Below are 20,182 nucleotides of genomic sequence, written 5' to 3' on the forward strand. Positions count from 1 at the left end.
TACAGCTGTCATGTGTGTGGATTTGAGACGGAGCTCAACGTCCAGTTTGTCAGCCACATGTCGCTGCACGTGGACAAGGAGCAGTGGATGTTTTCCATTTGCTGCATGGCCTGCGACTTTGTCACCATGGAGGAAGCGGAGATAAAGGCGCACGTCGGCACCAAGCACACAGGTGACCCTCCCTGTAGCCCCTTCTCCCTTCTCTCCTCCATCCCCAGGCGCCCCCCCACAGCCGGGGCATCTGCCGGCCATGCCACACGGATGTTTCCTTAACAGAAGGAGGTGCTTGCCCAGGGCTGCTGAGCCACATCCCCGGTGGCCACAGCACCATGGCCTGGCCTGGCTTGTGCCTGGCTGATCTGACAGATTCACAGGCTCACATGCAGGGGAGAGGTGTGGGCTCTTGGCTTGTTCCTCATGCTGGTTGTCCTCGTCATCATAGTTAACAGTCATCGAGCCTGCGCCACGCCCCAGGCTTGCCCCTTTGCACCCTGCATCTCATGTAAGTCTTAAAGCACCACTCTGTGGTTGATACTGTGGTAGGCGTACTACACAGGTGGAGCAACTGAGGCTTCACAGAGGTCAGGAGTTCTGTCCAAGGTCCCCAACCAGGGTGTGAGTCCAGAAACTTGGAATGAGACAGTTTCATGCTGGCACCTCCTCTCTGTCACTGCTGCTCCAACCACCCCACGCAATCCTGGGCAGAGGTATGCACCTTGCTGTTTAGAGCGGGAGGGCAAGCTCTGCTCCTCCTCCCTGAACCTGCAGCCCTGACACCGTCCAGAATGATGCATGGCGCAGAAAACCTGCTTCTTCCAAAATAGTCCCTCTCTGGGCTGCAGCCAAGACTAAGTAAAGGAAAGGGCCTCTAGCTTAAGCCTTTACTCTTGCCATGCTGGTTAACTTCTTCCACTTCATGATGGGGACACCCTGGCTTCACCACACAGTCCTCCTCTCCCACGAGATGGTTATAAGTGACACCAGCGGGGAGTCATTAAGCGACAACGAAGAGGAGCGCCCCCCTGCTTTTTGCTTACAGGTCACGAGCCGGCGGTGCTGACTGCCGGCCCCGGGCGTCAGGTCAGCTCTCAGCCCCTCGCCTCCTCGGCGCTCAAAGGACTCAGGAAGTGGAATTGCCCTGCCAGCCGTGTTGACAACATGCACGGCCCAGAAGCCACTCTCCGTGCTTTAACCAGCCGCTTTGGCTCCGTGATGCCAACAGCAATAAAGACTGGCTTTTGTCACTAAGTTGAGTAGCCATGACTCACAGGTCTGCAGAGAGCTGTTATGCTGAGTGAAAAGGGGCCGTTTTTACAGTCAGTCGTCTGACCATAACCACATTAGCACCTTAGCAGCAGGTGAGCTGGGGACCCCACATCGAAGACAAATTAAAGTCAGCATTTCTGGAGTGGCCGTTGTTGGGAAAGGCCAGCCTCACTTCCAGTGCAGCAGGCTTTTCAGATCTTCCTTTTCTCTCTCTCTTTTCTGTTATACTCCCTGTCTTCTAGCCCTCCTTACCCTGAAGTATGCCCAAACCCAGGCTAGAACCTTCCTCCTGTCTCCCAGCTCCACAGCCAGCTCCGCCCCACCCCACCCCAAGGAAACCATAGAAACCTTGACAGCTGGAAAGAAGTCAGACTTGGCATTGCCAAACTGTCATCACTGGAAACTTGACATTCACTCGTTATCAGTGCAGATTCACTCACCTCCCCATGGCCACAGGGGACACGGCGAAGATCTCGTACCCCCGCTGAGATGGTGGGGCCCCTGGTCCGGCTGGGAAGAACCTTCTTGTTTTCAGCACAGAGAGCCAAGAGTGAAATGCATTGTAGAGTTCCTTTTTTTAACACAGTGGAAGCCTTTAGCTCTGCTCTTAGGGAGTAAGACGGTATCCTATTTTGGAAGCCAGGGGTGCTAGCAAGGTGGGTTTTTTTGTTGTTGTTTTTTTAAGGGCCAGTTCATTACTATCTTAGGCTTTCAGGCCATACAGCTTTTGTCACTACTAGTCAGCTGCCATTGGAATTCAGAAGTAGCCCATAGATAAATGGGGTTGGCGGTGTCCCACTAAAACTTTATTTACAACAACATGAGATTAGATTTGGCCCAAGGATTATAGTTTGCTGTCCTCCGTGATAAGCTGACAGTCTCACAGTGAGGGTTTCTTGTATTTAGCTGCTCCTTTGAGGTAGTTTGGATTTGACCTCAAATATGTGCATCTCAATCTATAATTAACAAACTGTAGGAAGTTCCCTGGTGGCAGAGTGGGTTAAGGATCTGGCATTGCCACAGCTGTGGCTCAGGTTCAGTCCTTGGCCTGGTAGCTCCCATGTGCTGTGGGTGTGGCCAAAAAAAAACCCCAACACGACAACACAAACAAACTGTGTAATTGCAAAGTTAGGATATATATGCTGTAGAAGATACATATGCTGTGTAACACAGACAACAATACACATTCCTGTGAATAAGGAGCTTATGTGAGGTGCTGCTGTATTTCCAGTGCCCAGACCAGTGGCTGCATAGTGTGGGTGGGGAGTAAGCCTTCATCCCGTAAATGAATAGATGTGTGCAAGCACTTCTACACTCATGTGTGTGTGCTGAGTAAGAAAACTACTTAACCGTGCCCTTTGCCTGACCTTAGAGTCTACTGACTTACATAAATACAGGCATGCCTTGTTTTATTGCATTTTACCTTATTTTGCTTTGCAGATTTTGTTTTTCTACAAATTGAAGGTTGTAGAACCCTGTACCAAGCGAGCCTATTGGTACCATTTTTCCAACAGCATTTGCCCACTTTCTGCTTCTGGGTCCCATTTTGGTAATTCTTGCCATATTTTCACCTTATTCATTATTATTCTATTTGTTATGGTGGTCCTGTGATCAGTGATCTTTGATGTTACTATTGCAAAGAAATTACACCTTGCTGAAGGCTCAGGTGCTGGTTAGAATTATTAGCCATAAGGTATTTTTAAATTTATGTGCATTGTTTTTTAACACATACTGCCATGGCACACTTAATAGACTACAGTGTGTGCAAACATAACTTCTGTGTGCACAGGGACACCAAAAATCCACGTGACTCACCTTATTGCAGTATTTGCCTTCTGGGTGTGGTCTGGCAGTGAACCTGCAGTGTCCCTGAGGTCTGCCTGTAATCTGTGTAGAAGAAGTTCCTTGGGATGGAGGAGAGCACATGTTGAATTTTAGACCCCATGTCACTATAAACGGCACTGGGAATGTAGGAGCTCATTCTCTGGGCCTCTGTCCATTCTCTGAGTTTTTTAATGTCCCAGAGATGCTGGACAGGCCTGAGAGTCTCTAATTCTGTGAGCTTTGTTCTCTCATTTGATTTACCTGTTGTGGGAATGGGCATTTTTTAATTTAGGACCCTCAGAAAGCTGAAGTGCTTTCTTATTCATCCTGGGCCACAGCAGTGAAAGCACCGAGTCCTAACCTTTAGACCACCAGGGAACTCCTGGAAGTGCTTTCTCCCTCTCCCTCTTTTTTAAGGGGAGGGGTGAAGTTTTTTTTTTTTTTCTTTTTCTTTTTTTTTTTTTTTTTTGGTCTTTTTGCTATTTCTTTGGGCCACTCCCGCGGCATATGGAGGTTCCCAGGCTAGGGGTCCAGTCGGAGCTGTAGCTGCCGGCCTACGCCAGAGCCACAGCGATGCGGGATCCGAGCCGCGTCTGCAACCTACACCACAGCTCACGGCAATGCCGGATCCTTAACCCACTGAGCAAGGGCAGGGATGGAACCCGCAACCTCATGGTTCCTAGTCGGATTCGTTAACCACTGCGCCACGACGGGAACTCCTGTTTTTTTCTAAATTTTTTTAATTATAGTTAATTTATAATGTTCTGTTAATTTCTGCTGCACAGCAAAATGACTCAGCCATACATCCATATACATTTCTTTTTTCCACTTTATCCTTCATCATGTTTCATCACAAGTGATCAGATATACTTCCCTGTGCTACACAGCAGATCTCATTGCTTATCCACTCCAAATGCAATAGTTTGCATCTATTAACCCCAAACTCCCAGGCTCTCCCACTCCCCCTCCCCTCCCTCTTGGCAACCACAAGTCTGTTCTCCAAGACCATAATTTGTTTCTTTTCTGTATATAGGTTCATTTGTGATGTATATTAGATCCCAGATATACATATGTGATATCATATGGGGGAGTTTCCGTTGTGGCTCAATGGAAACAAGTCTGACTAGCATCCATGAGGATACAGGTTCAATCCCTGGCCTCGTTCAGTGGGTTAAGGATCTGGCATTGCCGTGAGCTGCGGTGTAGGTTGCAGATGTGGCTCGGATCTCATGTTGCTGTGGCTGTGGTGTAGGCCATGGCTACAGCTCTGATTCAATCCCTAGCCTGGGAAGCTACATATGCCATGGGTGCGGCCCTAAAAAGACAAAAAATACTATTAATAGGTGATATCAAGTGTTATTTGTCTTTCTTCTTCTGACTTACTTCACTTAGTATGGGAGTCTCTAGTTCCACCTAAGTTGCTGTAAATAGCATTTTTTTTGTTATTTCTTTATGGCTGAGTAATATTCCATTGTGTGTATGTACCACATCTTCTTAATCCATTCATCTGTCTATGGACATTTAGGTTGTTTCCATGTCTTGGCTATTGTGAATAGTGCTGCAGTGAACATAGGGGTGCATGGATCTTTTTCAGTGAAAGATTTGTCTAGATAGATCCCCAGGAGTGGAATTACTGTGTCATATAGTAGTTCTATATTTAGTTTTCTGAGGAACCTCCATACTTTTCTCCATGGAAGTGCTTTCTTGTTATCTGAGTAACGTTCTAAGCTACAGGCTGAGCTTTCATCAGTAGCAGATTTTTACTTACTCTCTCTTAGAATCCACATGCTTCCCCCAACTTCCTTACTGGCAGCTCTTACCCAAGGCAAGCCTATGAATGAAGTGCTGAGCTTCCTTCATGCTGAAGAACTGTCCTCCCTTTGGTGTTTCTTCAGTGACTTCTTCTCTTTCTCCCCCGCTCCTCTTCCCTGCAGAGAACATCAACCAGGGAATAATTTCCCCTCTGGTGCTTCCTCAGTATAGATTTTGCTGCAGTTTTTTACATGTTGCAACAATGGTATTGAGGAATTGGAAGAGCAAATTATTTGGAAACTACAACCACCAATACTTCACATCACACTAACACCAAAATAAGTGCCAGACACCTTACCTAATCCCTGTTAACAGCTCAGCCCTGGAAGAGCTTGAAGAAAATAGAATATTTATCACACTTACAGAGGAAGAAGGATTTATAAAAGCTTAAGTGAATCATTTAAAAAATTTAAAAAAAAAACACCTGTAAACCAGCTATGATGGAAAAAATAAAAATCATTCAAAAAGTTTAAAAAAAAAATTGAGTGCCACATGAAGGCACAAAGGAAAAGAATCAAGAGTTTGACACAGGAAAATATCTCCTGTTTGCAAGAGAAACGCAAAAAAGAAGGGAAAGGAAAACAAACAAAAAAATCCCCACAGTCTGAAATGTGTTTGTCAAAACGACAAAAGGCTAATAATATATTTCCAACATGGAAGAGTCATATAAAACTGGTATGTAACACTCGAGGTTTCCCGTTGAGGAACTCACAAAGGACATGAACGGCCAATTCACAGTAAAAGAAATAAAAGCTGATCATTTAAGATCAGGAAAAATGTTCAACCTCGCTAGCAGTCAAACTAAAAGCCGAAAGGGATTTATCTTCCACCTATTAAGTTAGGAGCTCGTCTCGTCTTATAATGTTACCCCACTGTTGCCAGAGGTTGCTGATCCTCTTGTGGCCATGGCCTTGCAAAGTGGTAGGACTTTTGAAAACTAATTAGTATATACCAAGAGGCATGAAAATGTAATGCTCTGTGACCCAGTAATCCCACTTCTGGGAATTTATCTGTTTCGGGGAAAAAAAACAGCCAGTGGAATATTAACCTAAAATTTAATTTTAAGGAATATTTCAGTAGACTAGGCTAAGTACACTCCATGGATCTAATACTATCATTTAAAACTATTAATTCATAATTATTTCCATAAATTTTTGAGAGCCAGCTGTGTGCCAGGTATATAAGAGCATGGGAAAATACAAAGTCTTGTTATTATTAAATTTTATAAATGTTATGTGTTATAGTTTATAATACAGTAATAATATATTCTCCAGTGCTTACCACGAGCCAGGCATTGTTTTGTTTTGTTTTGTTTTTTCTTTTTTGGCTGCCCCGTGGCATATGGAGTTCCCAGGCCAGGGATCAGATTTGAGCCATAGCTGAGACCTACACCAGCTGCACCAACACCAGATCCTGAACCCACTGTCCCACTGTGCCGGGCTGGGGATTAAACCCACATCCTGGTGCTGCAGAGATACCACCCATCCCGTTGCACCACAGTGGGAACTCCTCCAGGGGTTGTTCTTAAACGCTTTGTGTATAAAAACCCATTTGATCCTCACAACAAACATATGAGGCAGGTGCAGGTGTCATTTCCATTTTTTAGATAAGATAATTGAGACTCAAGTATACCTTGTCCCAGGTCACACAGCTGCTGATGGTAAAGGGAGCCTTCTGACTTGGGATTCTGAATCTAAAGTCCTTACTAACCACTCGGCAATGATTTTAAATAGAGATGCTTACTTCTTAAAAAGTAAAAAGAATACCAGAAATGGAATGATGTTTGTATTGGGGCGGCAAGATGGTATTTTCTTCTGGTCGCCATTTCTCAATTAGGGTCATTTTAAATTATGAAATATTTAAGTTTTTAAAGTTGTCTTCAGTTGGCTGTCCTAGTGGTGGAGGTTGCCTTACCAGTGCCCAGGTGTCCTTCACTAGAAATCTCTGTGATGCTGAAGATCAAGGACCACCTGGATGACAGTGAACCTTGGATTGGGAGGACAAGGGCACCCTGGCTCACTCCTTACAAATATAGCAAAGGGAGATGTGGACGGGCGGGGAGGGCAGGGCCGGGGGGGGGGGGGGGGGAACAGGAAGTTTTTATGCATTTATTCCTTCAGGCCGCTCGCTCCAGTGCCATAAGCCTGAGAGTACTTGAAGCTTTTCTTAAAGATGATAATTAAAACTATCTGTTTTAATTCCAAAAGCTCGTTTAAAATAATCATTCACATTATGCTCTTGGTAAGACTGGCATTAGAGGATGGCTTTGGTGAAGCAACGTCAGGGACTCCGGGCCCCCCCACTGAAAATATTCTATTTGTCTACAAAATGTGCCTGAAATGGTGAAATATTTAGATTAAGAGCAGAATGGGGAGTTCCCGTCGTGGCTCAGCAGAAACAAATCTGACTGGCATCCCTGAGGACACAGGTTTGATCCTTGGCCTCGCTCAGTGGGTTAAAGATATGGTGTGGCTGTGGCTGTGGTGTAGGCCAGCAGCTGCAGCTCCGATTCAACCCTTAGCTTGGGAACTTCCATAATATGTGGTGGGTGTGGCCCTAAAAAGACTAAAAAAAGGAAAAAGGAAAAAAAAAAAAAGAAGCAGCAGCGGCATAATGGTGCTGCTTCTCCTTGTACCAAGGGAAGGATGTATTTTAAAGGCATGTTCCCTCTCTCCTCATGGTAAGTGAGGTCACATACTGTCTGCCTGGAAACCAAGTTGATTTTTGCTAAGGAACATGATTTTGAAAATTGTAAACTGAAGTACAAGTTGTGTGCTCTGGGCATAAGTGCAATTCTGACAGGAACAGGACCTGAAAACATTGTAAGCAGGTAAATATTTCCTTCCTCTTTTTTATAAACTTTTAAAAATGAGACAAGTCATTTATGGTCACTCTAGAAAAATTTGAAAACCAAATAAAGATAAGCATAACGCTGATCCGTTCACATGCAAGATGTAACCCCCATTAAGGCTTTGTTTACTTTGGACTTTTTTATGCCTATATATATAAAATAGGATTTATTTTTTAATCTCCTAATAAAGGAAGTTTGTTTCTAGAGTTTACAATCACTAGATTATTAAGTTAGCCGACTCAAAAAAACTAAAGCACAGTCTCCTTAATATTGCCACCTAAAAACTATGGGGTTGCATTGAATTGGCTTGGGGAGAGCTGATGTCTTAACAATATTGAGTCTCTGGTCCATGAACAATGTGTAGCTCTCCAGTTATTTGGGGTTCATAATGTCCATTTTTATTTATCATGGCTTACTTTCAAGTGATATTATACCACTTCATATATAGTATAAGAACATCACACACACACAAAAGAAGGGAGTTCCCATTGTCACAGTGAAACGAACCCAATTATATCCAATTATATCGGACTCAGGTTCGATCCCTGGCCTCACTCAGTGCGTTAAGGGTCCGGCATCACTGTGGGCTGTGGTGTAGGTCAAAGATGTGACTCAGATCTGGCATTGCTGTGGCTGCGGTGTCGGGCGACAGCTGCAGTTCTGCGTCAACCCCTAGCCTGGGATTCAACCCCTTCTATATGCTGCATGTGCAGCCCTAAAAAGACAAAAAAAAAAAAAAAGATCTTCCTCAATTTTCTACCCAGTGACTGGGGAGTTATGAATTTTTCTAACCTGGCTAGTGGAAATGTACGCTGTTCTCTAAGCCTTTCAGATGGCTTTTTTCCCTCCAACTTGGGATCGTCTCCTCACACACCTGCTCTGATCCCTGTCTGCTCAGTGTCTCCGAGTTCCTCTCCTGTGCTGCTCTGTCCTGCAAAGTCCAGCCATGTTCACCTTTTCAGATCCTCAGCTCTGTCTCCTGTGCTCAGTGAGTCTGCTGGCCAGTTTGCCATCCCTGCACTGCAGCCTGGGAAGTAAAGTTTCTCCAGGCAAGAAACAGGGCAGTGGTAGGGCCCACTCTGTCTTTGCTCTCTCACAGGGGTCACTCTTTGTCATCGCCTCATGCCCAATGTTGTGAAAACGATTGTGTGATCAGTTGTGTTTGGGTTTCTCCATTGTTTCAGTAGCCAGTCTCTGACACCTGATCTTGAATGAGAGCAGGAGTCTCCCGACACCAGATTTTAACAGCCTGTTGACTTGTATACCCCTGGTTTTGAGGGAGAGTCCAGTGCCCTGATGAAGAGCATGGATGCTCAAGTCGCACCAACTGAAATCTGGCTTCACCACTTCCCAGTCACGTGACCAAGCCCATGTTAACCTGACCTGCCTCCCTTCCCTTCTCTGTAAAATGGGGGTGACAGTAATCACACCTCATCAGAATTTTGAGAGGATAAGATGAGATGACGCATTTAAAGCGTGACATAGTTCCTAAAATGTGGTAACACATTTATCTTAACTCTTTTTTTTTTTGTCTTTTTGCCTTTTCTAGGGCCACACCCGTGGCATATGGAGGTTCCCAGGCCAGGGGTCTATTTGGAGCTGTAGCCGCCGACCTATGCCAGAGCCACAGCAACAAGGGATCCGAGCCATGTCTGTGACGTACACCACAGCTCATGGCAATGCCGGATCCTTAACCCACTGAGCAAGGAAGGCCAGGGATCAAACCTGCAACCTCATGGTTCCTAGTCGGATTCGTTAACCACTGAGCCACGACGGGAACTCCTATCTTAACTCTTATTGTCATTTTATTATAATTATTATAAGACCGTGCTAAATGCTTGCCAAATGAGTATCTCCTCTTGACCCAAGAACCACAAGTGTCATCATCCTGGGTGACTGGGAACTGGAATACAGCAGTGGGAGAGCTGGAAACCTCAGCCTCTGCTCCCCAAAAGATGATGTAGCCATGAGCCCCTCCACCCCCACCCACCCATAATTGCTATCCTTCTAGGGTTTTCATCTCCTAAATAATAGACCTAGGTTTTGTTTTGTTTTGTTTTTCCAGGGGAAGACAGGAAGACCCCCAGTGAATCAAATAGCCCCTCTTCCTCTTCCCTGTCAGCTCTGAGTGATTCAGCCAACAGCAAAGACGACTCAGATAGCTCCCAGAAAAACAAGAGCGGAAACAACCTGCTGGTCATCTCTGTGGTGCCTGGGAGCCAGCCCTCACTGAACAGCGAGGAGAAGCCAGAGAAAGGTAGGGGAGGAGGTGGGCTAGCCTGCTCGAGCCTGCCTGCTCTGGCGGAATAACCTGGTCTTGAGCATAATGAGCCCTTGAGGGAAGTGAGGTTGGAAAACAGATATATAGGCCTGAGAAATGTAGCATCGAACATTTTCCAGTTTGGGGCTTGATTTGCATCCGTATATGGGGTGGCCGGGGGGGGGGGGGAGTGTGAGATGGATTTCACGCCTGCGCGTTCACCACCCCTTGTGGTGCGGAGGCGCAGGGAACAGTGCCTGGAAGGGTACAGCCGCGGGGGGTGGGGTGGGGAGGGAGGAAGGGGCTGTGCGCCCCACTCCTGCCCTCTTGTCCCTCTGCCCCTTGCATCTGTACACCCAGCCTCGGTCCTTTCAGGGTTCGAATGCGTTTTTTGCAACTTTGTCTGCAAGACGAAGACCATGTTTGAGCGCCATCTGCAGATACACCTCATCACCCGGATGTTCGAGTGCGACGTGTGCCACAAGTTCATGAAGACCCCCGAGCAGCTGCTGGAGCATAAGAAATGCCACACTGTCCCCACCGGTGGGCTCAAGTAAGGAAAGCAAGTACAGAACCTTTTACTGTGTTGTTATTAAACACCCTTTCCCCGTCCCTCCCCCGCCCCTACCCTGAAGATTTGGGGGTCGTGGAGGGGGGCAGCTTGGCATGGGGGGCAGGGGGGGGTGTTAGTCAGGCACCTCAGCTGCCTTTAGCTGGGCAGGAACTAGACCTGTGCCCAGGAGGTCAGCAGGAGAACCCATTTCACAAGATGACTTGAAGCAGCACGCAGAGTAGACTCCTTCCACACTGCCAGAGTTTCCTTCAGACCTGATTTTAAGGGATTTGGGAGTTAGTGTCCCCAAGTGTAAACCATTACACTGTCCCTGAACCTCATTGTCTCTATTTTTTAGATGATTTGCGAGTCTTTTAAGTAAGCATGACAACCACCCCATCCACATCCACCTCCAAATAGCGGATCCTTGCCAGTTCCAACAGGCAGGAGTCAATGTTTTTCATACACGCACCTCGCGTCTTCATGCAGATGTGCCTCATGCCTTCCCAAGAGCTGGAATTGGCATCTCCCTGGTGTGGCCCTTGTGAGATCTGACATTTCCAGTCACATGTTCTTCATAGATCCCTAAAGACCCAGACACCGAACATCGTCATTAACCAATATTTGTAAGAAGCCCTCTGGTCTGAAGGGAGACCATCCATTATTACCAAACGCACTGCGTGCCTGGCTTGATAATAGGTGCTAAAGGGCAAACAGGGAATAAAACATGATTCCCACCCTCAGGAAATGTACGTCCAAGTTTAATCTTCCCGGTGCTTCTGAAATCAGAGTCCCTGTTCACGAGGCACTCCCAGTCTCAAAGAGACAGGAGCATCTGTCGTTGGACACAGAAAGACACACCGTTTTCAAAGTATCACTATTCCTGTTCAGCTGAAGTGATCCCAGAATGAAAAGAATGAAAAATGACATTTCACTTACTACCAGAAAAAAACACGTTTTGCTTTTGAACATTTTTATCTTTGAAACGCACAGCTTGCCAGAGAGGTGGAGTGACTCTCCTGAACGGACAAAGGGTGAAGAGACCCAGGAGCTGGGGAGTCAGGGATGGGGGGGGCGGTGGGGGGGAATGCAGGGAGGACCGCCCCGGGCTCCTGCCAGGTCAGCAGGACCCCCCTCAAAAACTTGCCCAGACAGATGAGCAGCACCTACTTGTTGGATCCCATTTGGTGGCCCTCTTGGGGGTGATTAGATGGGAGGGGGAGGGGAAGATGAAAGGGAAGGGGGAGGGGCGATTATCATTCAGGACCATCAATAAATGGGAAATGCTTTGCAAGAGCTTATTGGGAATTTGATTTGGTTTGTTCCCACTCTCCCTTCTAAATATTTGTGTACTCTCACGTTAAAAAAAAAAAAAAATGTATTTCTGTGGTTGGACTAGCGCCCATTGCCCTTCCCAGTAGCCCAGTCACACCCATTAACTGCTGCCCCAGCCAGTTGTGGCTTTGCCAGTTAGGTCCCCTTTCCTCGGGGACCTAAGGAGTCCTGAGCCTCTGGCCCAACGGGGAGGCTGCACAGTGAACGCTGATGCTTTTGCGGGTACAGACACTTCCCATGAGGTGCTAATGGTCCCCTATGTAATAGTTTATGTTCTAGGATGACCAAGTAGAAGAATACTTTGAAAAAATTGCTAATGCCTTCTGGCTATACAGTGAGTCTTTGTTTTGTTTTGTTTTGTTTTCCCTTTGCCGTATCAGAGAATTAATTTGCCTGAGAGAGTGTCTTTATGATAAATACAACGGGAGCACGAAAAAAAAGAAAAGAAAAAAGCCCTTAGCACTTTGCCTGAGCAGCGAAAGAAAGCTTGAGCCATGGGTCACAGAAATGTCCTTAAAATGAAACAGACTGCTGATGTCTCAGTTGCTTTTCTGTGATGGAACTGCTTGTACTCTATATCCTGTTCATAATGCAGATCAAATAAGATTATACTATTATTTTTCTTTTGCCGTAGCTCAGGACAGTGGTGAGTTTCAGACTCCTCTAGGTAAGGCCCAGCTTGGCGTAGGGGTTGTGTGTGCACCTGACCTGGGAATGGGCTTTATATTTCTCTCGTGTGCACTCTTCTGTGAGCTGAGGTTCCGAGGCTAACGGCGGGCTTGGCGCTGAGGAGCAGTGCACGGCGCACTGGGTGTGTTGGGCTCTGCTGACCGCCTCTCCAGACCCTCTGAGGACAATGCACTCCTGGGCCCTGCCCTGCGGGCACCCGGCCAGAGCCAAAGCGGCCACTTTTGCCTTTGCATTCTTTTTGCAAAGAGAGCACACATGCTACAGCTATCCTATCAGTCACCGACTGGAGCCTGGCGGCTCCTGCAGAGTGAAGCTCAGCAGAATCTGTAAACCTGCCCTCCCTGCCCTCGCCCCTCTGGACAGCCAGGAGGCTTGGGGGTAGCGTAGCCTCAGTGCGTAGGAGGGAGAGGCCCAGGCTTTGTCCCAGGGCACAACCAGCTAGACCCTGATAAGGTGACAGAGCTGGGACTGAAGTCAGCCCTTCTAGAATCTGCCTAAATTACTTGTAGAGACCAGTCCAGTAATAAAGCAGTGCCCGCATGCACTGTGTGCTCTACCAAGCACTGCCGAGAACGCAGAGGAAATGTAAGCTGCGGTCTTGCCCGCTGAGAACGTATGATCCCCTTGGATTATTGTTATTTCCATAATGTAATGGCATCAGTCATTAATAATGCACTAATCATGTTTTCAAGCCCCCCGCCAGCAGTTGTCTCCCTGCCCCTCATTCCTGGATGGGCTGGGGGGTGGCCCTCCTCCCCCACCCCGGAGCCCGGGTCCTGGTCCTCTCACCTCCCTTCCCTGATGGAGACCCAGTACTTAGGAGTCAGGTTTTAGGAGCACAGATCTTTCCATTATAGGCACACAAAGTCTCACACACAGACACCCACACAGGCCTTCTCATCCTAACCCCCCTTTAATAAGCACGATTCTGACCCCTACGACTCTCTGTTTGCTGGAGGTAGCTCTCCCCCTATAAGCTATTCTTTAAAACTCTTAGCCTTTCTGCGTGTGCTTGGTGTGGTGCATGAAAAGTCAGTTCTTTGTGTTGCTCCCATCTAGAGGGGAGGTCGTGAGGGTTAGACCTCGGCTGTGTCCCTTGGGGCGGGGGGAGCGGGGAGGGCTCCGAGGGCCGGGCCGGGAGGACTGGAGGGGGGCAGCAGCTTAGCTGGTCCTCGCACTGTGTCTGCTCCCCTTCCTGAGGGCTGGCGTCCGCTGGTGCAGCCAGGAGACCCCGAGCCGGGCTGAGGGACGGCTGTGTCAGCGACCAGAGCCCAAGAGGGTCCTCTGACCCCCTCCGGAGGCGGCAGGGCGGGGCGGGGGCGGGGGGCAGGCTGGCGAGGCGGGGAGCAGCCAGGTGGCCATGGAGCCCGTGGGGCTGACCCTCCCTGTCCTTGCTTCCCCCCCGCCCCGGCAGGTGCCCATTCTGCATTTATTCCACCAACCGCCCCGCCGCCATGGAGTGCCACCTCAAGACCCACTACAAGATGGAGTACAAGTGCCGGATCTGCCAGACGGTGAAGGCCAACCAGTTGGAGCTGGAGACGCACACCCGCGAGCATCGCCTCGGCAACCACTACAAGTGCGAGCAGTGCGGCTACCTGTCCAAGACCGCCAACAAGCTCATCGAGCACGTGCGCGTGCACACCGGGGAGCGGCCCTTCCACTGTGACCAGTGCAGCTACAGCTGCAAACGCAAGGACAATCTCAACCTGCACAAGAAGCTGAAGCACGCCCCGCGCCAGACCTTCAGCTGCGAAGAGTGCCTGTTCAAGACCACTCACCCTTTCGTCTTCAGCCGCCACGTCAAGAAGCACCAGAGCGCGGACGGCCCGGAGGAGGACAGAAAGGGCCCGTGTCTCGCCCCCCAGGATGCCGCCGGCCCCGGGGCCCCGCTTCTCGTCGTCGGGAGCTCCCGGCACCTCCTGTCTCCCCTGTCGGTCATGTCCGCCTCCCAGGCTCTGCAGACCGTGGCCCTGTCGGCCGCCCATAGCGGCGGCTCCGAGCCCAATCTGGCACTCAAAGCCTTGCCCTTGAACGGCTCCCCTTTGCGCTTCGACAAGTACCGGAACTCGGATTTTGCCCATCTCATTCCCTTGACGATGTTATACCCCAAGAACCAGTTGGATCTCACATTCCACCCTCCCCGACCTCAGACTGCGCCGCCCAGCATCCCCTCGCCCAAACACTCCTTCCTCGCCTATCTCGGGCTAAGAGAGAGAGCAGAGACTGTCTGAGGGCAGCTGGGCTCTGTACCAAAAACCAAGAGACAGAGACAAAACCACAAAACCCACAAAACTTAAACACAAACCCAGCAGGTGTATGTTGCTGCAAAATCTACAGACCCGCGCCTGGGTCTGGACCACGTGTACTGTATATCTTTAGTAAGGACTAGAGAAAATTGGCTCTGTGTGTATACCTATCGCATTGACCTGAAAGCTGCTTTATCCAGTCTTCAGAGAGGTGACCCACTGCGTCCATGTACCTTCAGAGGCATGCCTCCCCAGCCACCCACTCCCACTCTCAGCCCTTCTCCGTACTTTCATCTGAAAGGAAAGTTGTCTCCTTAAACCCTACAGAGAGTGTCCTTAATAGCAATCAGCACTTGTCAGCGTCTCTACCGGTGCATTTTGTTTTCTGTTGGGTGAATGGGGCGCGCGTGGGCGTTCGTGGATTCAGAAAGAGACAGCCGTGTGTTGTGTGCCATGACATTTGCACATTCTTTGTACTGGCTTCTTTCACAGCGATGAGCATCCTCTCCCCTCCCGGGTTGTTTATCCACTACAGTCGCTCCCTGAGCTCCTCCGTTCCCTTTCCCTCTCTAGTTTATGGCTACAGAGTGGGAGGGCCTAGTGCTCACTCGATGAAGGAATGGTAGATATGCCCAGTGCTGCTTGAGATTTCCCACCATCCTGGAGACCTGGTGCTGGGCTCTCTGGTTATGAAGACGCAAGCAATCCCGAGCCCACCCCTGGAAGGAATATCTCTCAGCACTGCAGCCACCATCACAAAACTTAAGTGTGTGTGTCCATATGTGTGCAATGGGTATGGTAACACGCACACACAGTGCATCCTTTTTTTAAGGGCAGATTATATATATATATGATGTATTAAGTCCGTGGTTACCATTTGTTTGCAGGAAAAGAAAAATTGTATGAGTGAAAAATTTTATGGTTGATAAATCCAGCCAAGGAGATTAAAAGGGGTTTGGATAAATTCTGGGTATAAATGCTCAGACTAAAAAAAAAAAAAAAAAAAATGAAGCGGCAGTTTTGCACAGTGCTTTGGTCTTGCACTAGTTTTTGTTTCTCATCTGCAAAAAAAAAAAGTAAACATAAAGGAAGAAAATAAAATGTCCCTTTTTTTATGGAACGAGTAGACTGTATGTTTGAAACTTTTGTCACAACCTCTTTAACATATACCAACCCAACAAAAAGGTGCTGTTTAGTCCTACGGTTCAGTTTATGCCCCCGAGATGTTTCCACTGTGTTTGCAGATCAGTCCTGGCTATAGCGGTCTTCTCCATGTTATTAATAATTCTGTATTCCATTTTGTTAACGCCTGGTAGATAATAACCTGCTAGGAGGCTAACGTTATACTTATTTAAAGCTCTTATTTTGTGGTCATTAAAATGGCAACTTATGTGCAGCACTTTACTGCAGCGAGAAGCAGGTGTGGATTGGCTGTCTAGCCCTTTGCTGTTCTTAATAAGTAATGGGTGATTTTAAAAGAAGAAAAGGACAAGAATCTTTGGCTACATATGTTAATGGCTTGTATTTTTAAGACAACAGAATTTCCAGTATGAAACAGGCTGAAAGAGCAGGAAGAAATGTGCTTTGTATAATAATGGGAAGTTTGGAATATAAAAGTTTATATATTATTTATCTATTGAAGAACTGGTGTACAAGAGGAATGCTTTCTTACTGAGTTGCTGTTTTCCATCATATGTTATCCTGGGGTTGGGTTGTTGTTGTTTTTTTTTTTTTTCATGTTTCACCAGGGGGAAAATAAGTGCATCCCTCATTTTCTTCCTCTAGTCAGTTTGCTCCACTGAAAGCACCCCTTGAAGTTGGTACAGTCCTAGAAGCCAGAGTCTGTACCTTCTGTCCACACCATGGTCCTCCCCCCGTCCCCTCCCTTCCTCCCCGAGACTAGCAGGTGTGCTACTCTTCCCTTCGCCAGTCATCCAGCCCTGGCAAACCTGTTTACACTAAGGAGATGTCCCTGGGGACAGGGAGGCTGAGCCAGCTGGGGCTGGAAGCTCCTGCACCCCTGGACGTTCTCCAGCAGAGACTTCTGTTCTTGGCCACGTATGAAACATCAGTCAACGTCGCCCTACCAATGTCTCAGTAAACGACACTATAGACAGTTCTGGACAATACACTCCAAGAATACTGGGCTTCTGGGTGGGTTGGTTTTTTTAAAGTCACGTCTTTATCCCCATACAATGGAGAATGTGCCACTTGGCTAATCATATGCTTTCAAAATTACAAGTTCAGGGTGACAGGAAGGAGGGGCCATAGTGATCCCAGAGAGGCTGGCAGAAAGGCGAGTCACACGTGAGCACCAGCAGGTTAAAAATCTGAAGGGTGGGCCTGACAGTTAGGACTGAAGATTTTACAGCATGCCACTTGTGCAATACCAGGTCCTAGGGTAAAACTTTCAAGGTCAAGAGGGCTGTCAGGAGACGGTTACCACTCAAATGCTTGCCACTGAACTTGTAATTGAATGACTTAGTTATGCTTAATGTAATTGGGCAACTTTTTTAGCACTTTGGAAAGAGTCATCAATCTTTCTGGTAAATTATAAAAGTTTCTGAGTGAGAAAAGGTGTGTTTGGAGTTTGTTTGACTTTTTATATTATTATTATTGTTATTAATAAAGAAAAATCTACAGCATTTTTCAGATTCCGCCGAGGTCACATGTACCCCTGAATTTGGTTTGCAGTTTGATACTCAGGGAAGGATGTATTCCATAGATATCCTTTCCGTGTAAAACACTAACGTCTTTGAGATATTCACCTGCCAACTAACTTCAATTCTGTTTTCACTATGCATTCTTCAATGAAAGCTAGCTTATTTTTCCATATAGTAATGCAGTTAGAGTTCTCAGCACTTTCTTCTCTCCTTTTTTTTAACTCCTCATGTTATGTTCAGATGATCATACTGTCAAGGTTTGTGTACATTACTGAAAATTTGTATTGTATAAAGCTTTTTGCATTACAAGGCTGTACAGGGTCATTTTGACAGTAACTGGTATATTCCTTTGCATCTTATGTTGCATTGCCAATTTCTAGTGTATCCAGTTTGGAAGTATAATATACTCTAATTAAAAAAAAAAAAGGTTGGCTATACTCTTGTTTCTTTTTTTCTTTCTTGGGTGCCATCCTTGGCTACTTGCTGGTCTCAGAGTTTTGTTTGTCTTGCTTTGTTCTGATTTTCACTTTTCAGTGTGTTTTAGATAACATTAGGAAATGTCCACTACTAGCTATAAGCATTGCAAAAAAAGCAAGTTTTGAACAGCCATGAGTATAATGCAAACTGTTATTCTGTAAATCTTGCATGGCCATTAAGATCCAGAGCACAGCCATCAATCAGTACAGCTGCAGGCAGACTCCTTCCTGAAAACACTTTAGTGACGTTTAAAAGTGTTCACCAGCCTTACCTTCTCCCACTTAACCTCATTTTATTGTCTCCATAGCTTGGGGGTGGGGGTGGGGGGGCACAGATGAGTAATTCCATTTGTCTTAATGAGGTTTGGCAACGATGAGATTTTAATGAGGGGGGTATGTTTTACAAGCTTCCTAATAATCTATCCAAATGCAAGTAATAGTTCACCATTTGAAGGAAGGTACCAGAGAAAGAGGCCCAAAGAGAGTGAGAGAGAAAAAATACACTCAGCTCAAACCATACTTGGAAAAAAAAAAAAATCTACTTTAAGGTTCTATCTGGTGGAGAACTTCCCCATGAATCCCTGATGGCTGCTGAAAAATACAAAGCAGCAGAAGAGAATATTTTGCCTGGTTCAGAACTTGCATGTTGGTAAGTATAAGGTTCTTTGCTTGTTGCAAGAAATTATGGACCTCTCCACTCTAACATTTAAAAAGATGAGATGCACTTTTTATAAAACAAGATCATGTGGGAGAAGCCACTTTGAAAACAGCCAGTCACGATTCAGACACTATCCTCCCCTTCATTTTTTTCGTCCAATAACTATCTTTAGGTGATTGAATCCAGTTCTCCCACTTGATTCAAATACCTATTTTGTTTAGGGGTGGCTAGTATTTATTGAAAATATTAAAATAAGTCAGATTTATTTGCCTTTTGCTAGCACTACAGACAGGCGTGGCATCTCCCATTCAAGTACTAACCACACCCAACCCTGACCCTGCTTAGCTTCCGGGATCAGATGAGATGAGGCGCCTCCAGCGTGGTATGGCTGTAGGCAGGTGTGGCATCTCATTTTGTAAATATTTTTTCCCCTTAGATCCCACGCCTACCTCACATTTTCTCTTTAATCGAGAAATGCCAGAAATCAAAAGAAAATCATCATCGCCTGGGTTTTTCCCCTTTACTAGGCTTTGAGTTGGGTTGAGGAGTGGCTGGGATGGGAGCCATCGGGGGTGGAACAGACCTCATTTGCCTTCCTCACTTACCCAGGGATCCTGCATGCCAACCGCAGCATCTCCAAGCCACTCACGTGGCCCCCATTTGAACTTAATCTAAGATCATCCTTACATTTCCTACTGTCGTGTTAAATAAACATACTGTCCACTAAGACTCAAGGCCATGTTTTCTATAATGTGTCTACAGCTGATTGGCCCCTTTGGGGGGACACGAGAAACATTTCCCACCCCACACCCACCCCGACCATTTCATTGAGCCATAGTGCCAGCCACAGGGGAACAAGCAGAAACACCAAGACTTAATGAGCCCTGCTATCTCCTCACCCACAGTCGAAAGCATCGCATTGGAACCCTTGCCTGCCAGGGGTCCCGTGGGGCTCGTGAAGGACCTGAAGGGGACAGCATGTCTCCTTAGTTGCCGAAACACAGAATGGAGACACCTTGGTGCTTTCCATCCTTGGGGAGGAGCTTAGACAAAAGGGGAGGGGGGGACGGAAGGGGACAGCAGCAGCAGAGTGATTCCATCCGTTTGAAGGGAGACATACGGGAGACATAAGGCTCATACAAAATAAAGTTTCAGCAACCTTTCGTTCAGAAAACGTAAAACTGGAATCCTTGCCGACAATGCCTTAGAACCTGTGAACAGAATCCCAGGATCAAAGAACACTCTTGGGATTCAGACTCCATTCCAAGGTGGGCTCTATCCACCAGGGATACTCAAGAGGCTACAGCCCACACGCTTACCCACAGGACTCTCTTACCACAAGAAGAAGCCCGCACAAAATGTGGTTTATTTTGCCAGTGACCACAATTCACTAGGAAAAGCCAATGCCCCTAGTGCGGGCCCTGGGGTAAAGGAAGTGTGGTGACTGGGGACCAAGGGCCCGTTCTTCCCCGGCCCAAGGTCTGCATGGTCTCAGGTTATCAGCCAGGACTGCTTCTTTATAAGACAGCAGTTCTCCCATTCATA

At 47.1% G+C, this 20,182-nt stretch overlaps 2 protein-coding genes across 6 annotated transcripts in view; one reads left to right on the forward strand and one right to left on the reverse strand.

Annotated features, from left to right (window-relative positions):
* ZNF827 (zinc finger protein 827) overlaps window positions 1-15,857 on the forward strand; it is a 187,000-nt gene extending 171,143 nt beyond the window's left edge. The window contains exons 11-15 of one of the 4 annotated variants that reach the window (XM_047798519.1): window positions 6-172; window positions 9,819-10,010; window positions 10,389-10,566; window positions 12,536-12,568; window positions 14,006-14,134. In XM_047798519.1, the coding sequence (XP_047654475.1) occupies window positions 6-172; window positions 9,819-10,010; window positions 10,389-10,566; window positions 12,536-12,551 (553 nt within the window). In that variant the 3' untranslated portion in view covers window positions 12,552-12,568; window positions 14,006-14,134. The other 3 variants (XM_047798520.1, XM_047798518.1, XM_047798517.1) reach the window with 3 other exon arrangements.
* The window catches only part of C10H4orf51 (chromosome 10 C4orf51 homolog), a 62,396-nt gene continuing 42,439 nt past the window's right edge, over window positions 226-20,182 (reverse strand). Inside the window, exons 7-9 of one of the 2 annotated variants that reach the window (XR_007137465.1) lie at window positions 11,039-11,151; window positions 4,911-5,018; window positions 226-3,170 (exon numbers count right to left, since the gene is read on the reverse strand). The gene's annotated coding sequence lies outside the window, so the exon portion shown is untranslated. Of the gene's footprint in view, window positions 3,171-4,734; window positions 5,019-11,038; window positions 11,152-20,182 lie in introns of those variants that run through there. The other variant, XR_007137464.1, reaches the window with a different exon arrangement.

This window comes from Phacochoerus africanus, chromosome 10 (genome assembly GCF_016906955.1).
Source record: "Phacochoerus africanus isolate WHEZ1 chromosome 10, ROS_Pafr_v1, whole genome shotgun sequence".
NCBI lineage: Eukaryota > Metazoa > Chordata > Mammalia > Artiodactyla > Suidae > Phacochoerus > Phacochoerus africanus.